The sequence below is a fragment of the Trachymyrmex septentrionalis genome, unplaced genomic scaffold (assembly GCF_001594115.1).
Source record: "Trachymyrmex septentrionalis isolate Tsep2-gDNA-1 unplaced genomic scaffold, Tsep1.0 scaffold161, whole genome shotgun sequence".
NCBI classification, from domain to species: domain Eukaryota; kingdom Metazoa; phylum Arthropoda; class Insecta; order Hymenoptera; family Formicidae; genus Trachymyrmex; species Trachymyrmex septentrionalis.
In genome coordinates, this window is record NW_017304770.1 from 1048306 (window position 1) to 1059275 (window position 10970).

At 27.7% G+C, this 10970-nt stretch overlaps 3 protein-coding genes across 11 annotated transcripts in view; 2 read left to right on the forward strand and 1 right to left on the reverse strand.

The window, feature by feature from the left end:
• The window catches only part of LOC108746258 (cullin-4A), a 9164-nt gene extending 2952 nt beyond the window's left edge, over positions 1–6212 (forward strand). The window contains exons 7-13 of one of the 3 annotated variants that reach the window (XR_001939159.1): positions 14–315; positions 1477–1707; positions 1789–2067; positions 2204–2356; positions 2585–3122; positions 3743–3992; positions 6149–6212. Coding sequence is in view for 1 of the 3 variants with exons in the window: in XM_018482908.1 (XP_018338410.1) it covers positions 14–315; positions 1477–1707; positions 1789–2067; positions 2204–2356; positions 2585–2680 (1061 nt within the window). In the remaining 2 variants the exon portion in view is untranslated. Of the gene's footprint in view, positions 1–13; positions 316–1476; positions 1708–1788; positions 2068–2203; positions 2357–2584; positions 3199–3742; positions 4156–6148 lie in introns of those variants that run through there. The other 2 variants (XR_001939158.1, XM_018482908.1) reach the window with 2 other exon arrangements.
• Positions 4619–9381, reverse strand: LOC108746259 (mitochondrial intermediate peptidase). 4 transcript variants are annotated; one of them, XM_018482912.1, is made up of 11 exons: positions 9206–9381; positions 8512–8648; positions 8042–8304; positions 7563–7749; positions 7414–7493; positions 7111–7299; positions 6908–7049; positions 6421–6759; positions 6000–6221; positions 5632–5862; positions 4619–4960 (listed from the first exon to the last, which is right to left on the reverse strand). In XM_018482912.1, the coding sequence occupies exons 2-11, from the start codon at positions 8644–8646 to the stop codon at positions 4670–4672; spliced, it is 2079 nt and encodes a 692-aa protein (XP_018338414.1). In that variant the 5' UTR covers positions 8647–8648; positions 9206–9381; the 3' UTR covers positions 4619–4669. The 4 variants fall into 4 exon arrangements, with proteins under 4 accessions (XP_018338414.1, XP_018338413.1, XP_018338412.1 ...); XM_018482911.1 differs by having other exon boundaries at positions 8512–8739; XM_018482910.1 differs by having other exon boundaries at positions 8512–8800.
• A 99-nt stretch (positions 9382–9480) lies between these two features.
• The window catches only part of LOC108746276 (tRNA (guanine(10)-N2)-methyltransferase homolog), a 4501-nt gene continuing 3011 nt past the window's right edge, over positions 9481–10970 (forward strand). Inside the window, exons 1-2 of one of the 4 annotated variants that reach the window (XM_018482941.1) lie at positions 9481–9636; positions 10227–10292. In XM_018482941.1, the coding sequence (XP_018338443.1) occupies positions 9562–9636; positions 10227–10292 (141 nt within the window). In that variant the 5' untranslated portion in view covers positions 9481–9561. Of the gene's footprint in view, positions 9641–10226; positions 10301–10970 lie in introns of all 4 variants that reach the window. The other 3 variants (XM_018482943.1, XM_018482944.1, XM_018482942.1) reach the window with 3 other exon arrangements.

Sequence of the window (10970 nt, forward strand, 5' to 3'; positions counted from 1 at the left end):
TTCATGATTTCAGCTAAATTTGTCGATTGTAAGTTACGAGCAGGTAATAAAGAAGCGACGGAAGAGGAATTAGAAAGATTATTAGATAAGATTATGGTACTCTTTCGATTTATTCACGGAAAAGATGTTTTCGAAGCGTTTTATAAGAAGGATTTAGCCAAACGTTTGTTAGTGGGAAAATCGGCTTCTGTAGACGCGGAAAAATCAATGTTATCTAAATTAAAACAAGAATGCGGTGGTGGATTTACTAGTAAATTGGAAGGAATGTTTAAAGACATGGAACTTAGTAAAGATATTAATATTGCATTCAAACAGGTAAGAAAAATAATTATTCGTGAGACTTTTGTGTTATGCTTACACATGCAAACACGTTAAACTTAATTTGTAATTTGTAAAGTTTATATATTTAGTATTGAAATGTATAAAATACTTATGAATATATGTGATCTGACAATAAAGTTCCCAAACTGCAGCAGTAAAAACAGGCATTTCAAATAATAGATTGTTACATTTTATGCAAAGTTGACAAAGACTAACTTTTTTTTTTTTTAAATAAAACACATTTCTTTTTGAACACGCTTCTAATGCTTTAAACATGTTTTGAACAGTATTATAAAAAAATATGTTTAAAATATGTTTTATTAATTCTGATTTTATCTTGTTAAAATAGTCTCCCATGACATGAATACATTTCACGCATCTTTGATAGAAAGCCTTAAAACTTTTTTTAATTAGAATGCTATTCAGAACACTCAGATTCCTCTTGAATGTTCTCGATATTTTGAAAATGTTTATCTTTCATGATGTTTTTGAGTTTTGAAGGCAACATCAAAGATAAACATTTTCAAGACATTGAGGACATTCAAAGGAATGTAATGAGTGCTCTAAAGCATTCCAACTATGGACTTCAAAAAAATATTTACTTTGTTTCAAAGATATATAAAATCTATTGATTAAGGGATTTAATTACTTTGAAAGATAAAAAAAAATATAATAAAAGAAGATAAAATACAAATAAGAAGAATATCTTTCAAAGTATCTTGATACTTAGTAATATTCATGTGTAAATATACAAATATAAGTTTCAGTTCCATAGATTGCGCGCCGATTCTGTTTTTTTTTAATTTGAAATACAATCATGAACTGTAATAATTTCACAATTACACCGTCAATTTAACAACACTGTAATTGAAAATTATATTATAATTTATTAATTATATTTATATATTCACATATGAACATTACTAAGCATCAAGACCTACTTTGATCGAAAAAAACATTTGTCTCTTTTATTTGTGTTTAAATATTTCTCGGTCTATTTCATTTAATAAAATATAACATTTTTATTATTTGACATGTCTGTGTTTTTTATTGCTGCAATTTGGGAACTTTATTGTCAGATCATATACATTTGTTGTATAATTTATACATTAAGTTTACAGAGTGTATTATTTCAAATATTTATTATGGTTTCAGTATGCAGGAAACTTGCAGAGTGAATTAGTGGCAAATAACCTAGATCTAACTGTATCTATACTTACTATGGGATATTGGCCTACATATCCAGTGATGGAAGTCACTCTACCGATGGAGATGGTACAGTATCAAGATGTGTTTAATAAATTTTATTTGGGAAAACATAGCGGTAGAAAATTGCAGTGGCAGCCAACCTTAGGACACTGTGTACTAAAAGCATGGTTTAACCAGGTATTGAATAGTGATACTTCTTATGTAACATGTGATATATAATTATTAACTAATGCACAGATATTTTTGATATGAAAATAGGGCAATAAAGAGCTACAAGTATCATTGTTTCAAGCATTGGTTTTAATTCTATTCAATGATAGTGATAACCTCTCGTTAGAAGATATTAAAACCGCTACAAATATCGAGGACGGTGAACTGAGAAGAACACTGCAGTCCTTGGCATGCGGGAAGGCTCGTGTTCTTCAAAAGAACCCGCGTGGTCGGGATGTCGCCGATAACGATAGATTCGTATTTAATGCAGAATTCACAAACAAACTGTTCAGGATTAAGATCAATCAAATTCAAATGAAAGAAACGGTACTTGATATTTAATAATGCAATATATTTTATATCTTTTTATTTTATACATGTGTTTGTACAAAAAATTTACGTTATTTAATATAAAATTTGATAAGTTTTTTTTATTCTTATAGATGTATGAATTTTTTTTCAGAATGAAGAACAGAAAGCGACAGAAGAAAGAGTATATCAAGATAGACAATATCAGATAGACGCTGCTATCGTTAGAATTATGAAAATGAGAAAAACTCTGACCCATAATCTTCTCATCAGTGAACTGTATAATCAATTGAAGTTTCCTGTAAAGGTATATATATTATTTTTTGTAAGAAAATAAGATAAAATACCATCATTTTGTTCTCGATCTAAAATATTATGCATGCTATTATTAGAAAAATAATATTCATATATATAACCACACATGCTTAAATGTGCAATCCAAATAATGTATAGAATTCTAATTTGTAAAGATACTGTATTGAGTGTAATGTATTTGTTTTTTTATTTAATTTATAAAATATGTATTCTTTTTCAGCCTGCGGATTTGAAAAAGCGAATCGAGTCTCTTATAGATAGAGACTACATGGAACGAGACAAGGACAACGCAAATCAATACAATTACGTTGCGTAACCTAAAGCAAATGCCAAAGATATATTGTCTTGTAAAATTGATGCTGATTTTTCTAGCAAATTCAATCTATCAATCACAATTGGTGTCTGTCCATCGTGAATGTGAACAAGTTCAAACGAGAGATTATATAACCAATCCGACTGTTCAGATAAAGTTATAAGTGTGTGATCGAAAGAAAAAGACTTGGTTCAGTGAATTTCCCCGTTTTGGTTTTTAGTGTGCAAGAGACATTAAATGATTACAATCCTTTTTTAACCAGTGTTCCGAATTTTTCGAAATAAGATAAAAGGACATAATAATAGGCAAAAAAAGCTTGATGTAATGTCCTAGAATATAACAATTTTTTATGCAACACAATTTTTCACAGCATAATTACGATTAAGAGAATGTAATAAAGAATGGAAAATGTATACATACTGTGACACTATCATGAAAATAGAAAGTAAGAATGCAATCGCAATATAATTAGTTAATTCGAAAATTGAACAATACATAGTGCAGTATTTATAACAAAAATAAAAGAGCGTACTATGTCTATATATATATATATATATATATATATATGTATGTATGTATGTATGTATACATATATACTATCGTGGTACTTATCTTTGAAATCTACAAGTTATTTGTACCTCTTCACATTTGTCTTCATGTTTCTAAAAACATTTTTAACATTTCATTTATTCTTTGGAGAACTATATATAATAGATAAAAATAATAGAAATTAAAATATGCTGCATCTCTATGTTAGACAAAATATGCAAAACAAGTGTCCAGTTTACCTTGAATCAAATTTCTAATTATATAACGGCGAGACGACAGATTAATATATATAAGATGTCAATAAGCATGAAAACTATATGATAAATATATGAATCGTGATTGTTATTAAAAACCGATATATATATATATCATCATATTGCTGAAAAAAATGTTAGAAATTACATGAGAGTAAATGATCATTCATGATCATGGCTTGTTAAATCATTTCGTGTCCATGTATCTATAAACTAGATTAGTAAATAATATACTTTTATCAAGACGTTTACATACTGATAGGGAATGTTCAACTTATTTTGATGAGAATACTCACTGAGAGTTTTTACATAAATCTGTGAAACGTCAACATAAATGCAGTTAGGCAATGTAAATGCATACCGAAAGACTATTAGTAATTTTTTTAATTGCGAGAAGATAGTACTGCCAGCAAATCAGCGTTTTGGTACGTCAGTAGCACTCCTTCTAACGAGAGAAGATTATAGCTTCACGTTGCCATGTACAGATTTAGGAATAACCTCAGGAAGTGAAGGTAGAGTATATAAACTTAATATCTTCTCACATAAATTATTTTATACTGCGTTTCAATTATATGTACAACATTAAAAAACTTATTTTTTTGTAATAATTCATAGATTTACCGAAACTGTACATAGAGAGTAAGGGGTTCTGTACTTATAATAAAAAATACAATCAAGAAGAAATTAATTAATGAAATTAATTGACTTATAATTAATGTTGTCATACTTATCATTTTTGCAACATGCAATTTTTATTTGTAGAATGAAATGTAAAAGGATTTATACAGAATATGTTACTATATAAACTTATGTTTACTATATTAATTTTTCATTTAATTTCATAAATTTATTTAATAATCGATAATCTGATGATTTCTCCATTTTTTCCTAATAAAAAAAATTCTATCTTAATTTTCAAAAATTAAAATATATAAATAAAGAAAAAATGAAAATTAAAAAGCCATAACAATGATTTGATAAGAAAAAAATAATTTTATATTAGTGTATGAATCTATTAAAAATAAAAGTAAAATATGTTACTCTCTTTTCAGAAATAAAATATACATTTCAATGATTACTTTTTGTTCTTATAAAAATGTATTTATATTTTACTACAAAAAATTTGTTACAAGGTTATTGAAACATCAGTGTTACACATATCTGTACAAGAAAAATTTACATCGTTAAATTATTTTATTGTTTGCACATGTAGATTTTTCATATCGACTTCGTTTATTAACGATTTTGCAAATGTATCGGCATTAGCTTCTTTATTTAAGAAATCCGACACTAACAACGACGCCGGTTTACCGCCTCCGTGTACCAAGCATTCTCTTCTGTAACGATTGCCAGCTGATCGACTGAAAGGATCGTTGTGAAAGTAGGTTTGCCAAATCCATGCGGCAATTGCACGAGATATTAAATAAGAATAATATTTTGCACCATATCCAACCAAATGAGAAAATCTCAATTGCCATGCCTATGATAAGAAATAAATTGTAGTATTAAAAGTTAATATACTTTACTTAAAAATTGAAACTTAATTCATTATTCAATTTATTGCAAAATTCATTAATTGTTTAATTATTTGCTCTAACTTTTAACACATATTTTTTAAATTTATTTACATATTTAATAAAAAAGAATCAAAATAAATCTTTCGGTATTCTTCTTTGAATTTAAAATTATTGTTAAGCTGTATAATTTTTCATTTGATTTTATAAGTTTATTTAATAATCGGTAATCTCATTTTCGATTCTTCATTTTTTTCTAATAAAAAAGATTCTATCTTAATTTTCAAAAATTAAAATATAAATGAAACATCCTTTAATTACATTTAAGATTTTATATTGACATTAAATTTTAATTTCTAAAAGGGGAGAATCTAGTTATTGAAAATTAAAAAAGTGTAACAATGATATGATGATTTTGATAAGATTTCATAATTAATGTGTTATAAAATTAACTTAATCTCAGTTCAATTTACTCTATCTTTTTTTAATTGTAAAAATTAGAAAAAGATACAGTAAATTGAACTGAGATTAAAATTAATCTTTTATTAATGGAACTAGGCTTTAATTATCTATTTTTTTGTAAATACTTAACATCTGTGTTTTAGAATCAATGCCAAAAATTAATAAAAATACATACTGTATTTTTCACATACGGAAGACCATAATATTCCTTCTGTACATCTTCTAAAATCTCGGTTGTGGATTTCGTTAGTTTACCACTATGATATACTTGATCCAACATACTATAGAACACTTGATTTTGCAATTCAGAGGCATAAAAGATATTCTTTGAAGCGCATAATTTGTGTAATAAATTTTCTGGCATTGGTTCTTGAGTTTGAAAATGTTTTGCGAACTTTGATACAACCTGTAATTGCATAAGTGAATTAAACATTCGTGAATTATACGTTCATTGTACATACCGCATCAAGTACTAACACACATTTGTATATAAATAATTTCAGTAATTATAATTCATACTATACTATATTATTGAATATTTACCCTAGGATCACTCGCAAAATATTCCATTAATACACTAGGTACTTCCGCGAAATCTGTGCTGCATCTAGTACCAGTAACATGCTGATATTTCGTTCGACCAAGCATAGAGTGTAATGCGTGTCCCATTTCATGAAACAAATTGTCCACAGATGACGGACTCAATAAACATGGATTTGACCAACGTGGATGCGACAGTGATAGCATGAGCACAACGATGGGAGTCTGAAATTGACGATATAAGATTGTTATCACTTCTGTAATTATATGTAAATGTACAAATATAAATGTATGAATAGAAAAGAAATAAAAAGAAAACTTGACAACATTGATGACAAAAAATAATATTTCGCTGTAATACATAACAATTCCATATATATATATATATATATATATGTTATATATATAAAATAATAATTTATACCTGATAAGAGCCATCGGAAAGTTGTTTTCCACCTTGGATCGTAAAGTGACAGTCTTGATTAGGTTTCCCTGCTCTTTCATAGAAATCGCAATAGATATAACCCAAAATTCCTTCCTCTTCATCTATTACAGCTAATTTGTGAACATTATTCGCCCATACTTCTCCGGATAACACTGGAACGGATTCAAGCTTAACTCTGTACAAAGACTGTGTGAGGAAATTTAAACCCTCCATACAGGCACCAAGAGAAAAATATGGAGTAAACTCGGTAGTAGAAGTATTTAACCAAGCTTTTTTTGCCTTTGCCATAAAATAGGGTGTATCCCATGGCATCAATTCCTGTTTAAAATAATTTTAAAGAAAAAAAATTTTACAATTTTGTAAAATAGAAAATAGGAATATCGTAAATGCCATTTGATATAATTACATGAATAACGTAATCATAAATAGCATTATAAATACAGTAAGACTACAGATGGAAACAAACTTGTTTTATTCGCGACTCAGCATTTTTCATTTTCTGCATCTCTTGAAAATCTTGCATCGCTTTAGGTTGCAAATTATCGCTTAATATATTAAGAAATTCCTTCACTACAACTGGAGATTTAACCGTACTCCCTTTTACAGCTCTATAATAAGAAATTTTTTAATTACTCATTCGTTTTCGCTTAAAAAACTGTACCTTCAAACCTTTGTGCGTATGACGTAAATCCGCAAGATTCCGCCAGCAGATGCCTGGAGTGCAAGAGTTCGTGTAACAAATGTTCTTGTTCCTTATCCGGGAATAAAAATAATTTGTATGCCGCTTCGCGAACAGCAGTATTAGAAGAATCTGTGTAAAATCCTTGCACTAATATCTGACCATTCTCCGTAACAAAACTGTGAAACGTATCAACGAGATACCATTCTAAAGTTTATACCTTTGAAAAGTTTTAAACAAAACGATAGAATTTAGTCGAATGACGAAATAATCGATTAAATTACTACACCTACTACTGCCTGATAACATCAGGTATTACGTCGGCGTTAACTGTCTTCGGAGTAACGGCGCCAGCCATGAACTTTTGTCCTACCTAAAAAAATCAAAAGAAAAAGCATATTTATGGATTTGACGATTAGAGATATTATTAAATAATATTTACTTGCAGAATATAATCATTTAGTTTTACTACTCTTCTTCTTTGTTTTTCAGGCAAGTGTATACCACATTGCTCAAAATCAAATAGGAATAATTTAGCTACATGATCATCTATATCTGATGTCATTTGAGTATCACCATTACTTGTTACTTGCTTTAGTGAATCGTATAACTCACGATGTGTATTTAATCTGCAAAAATACCAATTAATATCAATTTATAAATATAATTGTTGCTCTACTAATCCCATTATCAATAACATCTATTAAAATAGTTTATTATTATCTTTAATAGCTTTTACATATCTTGAATATTTTTTAAAAAAGCTTAAATAAATATATATTTATAAAATAAAATTATAATATAGATTTTGAAGAAAATATTCTTAAATCATAATATAATTGTATAATAAAAAATACAATAATAAATATATAAATGAACTTCCATAAAGCAATTAAGTACATAATTCAAAGGTGAACTTACTTTTCAACAACGCCACTAATAGTTATACAAGCATCTTCAGCAGCTCGAACATATTGTTGATCAGGATGTGCGACTCTAATAAATTCTGCCATATCTGCCACTTTGCATAGTGTATTGGATAATTCATCAAATATTTCTACCATTTTTCTCTTTCTGTTCTTACTCGTTGCTTCCTCAATGAGAACATTGACTTCTGCCAGTGCATGATTTTTCAATGTATCGAAGCCATCCTCAGTTTTTAGCTCCGGAATACCAAACAATCCCTTGGGGATATTTTTAAATGATAAATATAATTTAGTAAACAATATAAAATTAGGTGCATTTATCTCTATTGTGCTTATATGGATTGACATTATTTCAATTTAAATATCAATTGTCAATTAAAGTCACATTAATTTGATACTTATTTTGATACTTAAAGTCTCTCATTTTAATAATTAAACGATTAGATAAACTTCTTGAGATCTTACTGTTTCTTTCTTTAATAAATTTATCGAACGATTCTCATCAGTGGAATTAAACGTCGTGGCGAGGGATGACCATGTATTCAATCTCCTATCACCTCGTACATTTCGGAAAATTTGCCTCTGAAATATTCGCAGCATCCCTCGAAAATGTAAGAAATTATATCCGGAGAAACGGTGACACAATCCGTGTAATTAATGTAAGTCCTTTACGGTAATTAATGCAAATCCTGGCTATTAACGAATAAACGGTTGCCGCGCGTAATGTCACCGACAAGATACTATTAAAGATCCGCTAATCTTATAAAAATTCGCATCATTATGAAAAATGTAAGTTATTAAGAATAAGAAACTGATATGTAGTATTAATTTTATGATTTATGTATTCCAATGTTTCATAGACATGTATATATATTTAAAACTTAATAATATTATATTTTTATTTAAAACACTACGATTTTTATGTTATCGTCCGAGTTTAATTATCAATATAAACATGAGAACTGTCGAGAAAAAAATTAATTTTGCTACAATATATATGATATTATAGCATTATAAGTGTGCGTATTCATTTATGTAATAAAAAAAAATTTTATTAGTGTATATTTAGCGATTTTAATAGTGTATTATTTAAATATTTACGTTAACAATCGAAAATTTATATTAATTATTATCGATAATGTCAATGCTCTTTAATTACCTCCAGATTCTTGAGACTCTTTCAGCTGTGAATGATAAGGATAAAATTATACTCGAAGGGATTCGAGTAGTGTTTTCGAGAGAACGAGATCTTTATTAACACAAAAATTTACCTAAGATTAACGGTTTTTAATAGTATCTTGTCGATGGTTACACTAGAGAAAAGGTTTCTCTCTGGTTACACCGATCGGAATGATTTGAAGCTCCTCTCAGGTTTCCTTTTGGTTGAACTTTCCAATCTTGTAAAATTTATAGTCATTGGTTAATTTGAGGTTAGGTTACTATCAACAATAACAAACTCCGCGTGAATATTACATATTTAATAGTGTTTGATGGAATGGTTTGTGATATTAAGAAATGTTAAACATGAATAACCAATTAAAAAAATATCTCTTTTGGTTTGCCCACGAGCATATTGACTTCCGATTAGCCGTGAGTAGTTTTTTTATCATGAAACTTAATAATCATGTATTATAGAATGATTTCTTATGCCCATTTCCATCAATGTAGATTAACTTTAATCTCGGTTCAACTTACTCTTCGTCTTTTTCTAATATTTAAAACTAGAAAAAGATGAAGAGTAAGTTGAGCTGAAATTAAAGTTAATCTACATTGGTGGAAACGGACATTAAAGTGACAACTCAAATGATCTACTATATTCGACAATGTGTCAAATTTTTTTAAATCTATGTTTTATATATTTAAAAGAAATACATTTTTTTAATATTATTGTTTTTAAAGAATTTATGTTATGTATGCTGTACAGCAATAAGATTTTTGTTTTAATTAATTTTACATAAGAAAAGAAATGCAATGTTATTTTTATATCTTTATTTTTATATCTACTGTTTGCAAAAATGTTATATATTTGTATTTTATATATTTATATTTAAAGAAAAGTTATTTCTGAGCTTTTGTAGTAAATTTGTTTCAAGGTGCTTTCATAAATGTATTTTATTAAATATATTTCATATATACAAAGTTGAGTGTCATTTTCATATTATCCCAGCTGTATTTTCCAGGAAATGGAATCTATATTTGACATGTTTAATGTTAAACCATGTACAATGACAAGGCCGAAGGAACATGTAAGGAAGTATGAAAATTATTAAGTATATATGATAATATATACATTTTTCTAATAAAAAGATTTTATATTTAAACAGGATATCCCGTATTCATCTAACAACGCTCATGGGCAGGTAGAGCAGACTAAACTTAGTCAAAAAGTTCTCTTATTTTGCAATTTTCGCAATAGTTAACAAGATATTAATTACTAAAAATTGCCAAATATTGGTCTTCAATAATTTTTTTCTCAAATATTATCAACTTTACTGAAAAGCAGCAAGAGACAAGAATTCTTTATTTTCTTCTCATAAAACTCTAAGAATTTTTTCAGAATTCGTTATCAATTTTTAGTATTGCATTTTTTTATTTTTACCAACATGAAAAAATACGTATTAAAAAATTCTGAAAAAGTTCTGAAAAAATTCTCAAAACTTTATGAGAAAAAAATAAATAATTTTTGTCTCTCGCTGTTTTTCTATAAAGTTGATAATATTTGAGTAAAAAATTATTGAAAACAAATCTTCAGCGATATTTAGTAAATAATATCTTGTTAACTTATTGCAAAAATTGTAAAATTTTAATTAAAATGTAGAGAATTTTTTGACTCAGTTTAGTCCGTTCTATTTGTGCCGACGAGCATTGTTGGATGAATTACAGGACAAGTGTGTGCGTGCGGGCGTGCGTGCGTGTGTATGTAT

Bases quoted from the DNA above. Each gene is read 5' to 3' on its own strand.
- LOC108746259 (XM_018482912.1), bottom strand. From the start codon at position 8,646: ATGCTGCGAATATTTCAGAGGCAAATTTTCCGAAATGTACGAGGTGAT. The intron at 6,222-6,420 runs GTATAAATTATT...CGTCAATTTCAG, and splicing joins TTTCCGATGGCTCTTATCAG to ACTCCCATCGTTGTGCTCAT. The intron at 4,961-5,631 runs GTATGTATTTTT...TTCTTATCATAG, and splicing joins TTCCGTATGTGAAAAATACA to GCATGGCAATTGAGATTTTC.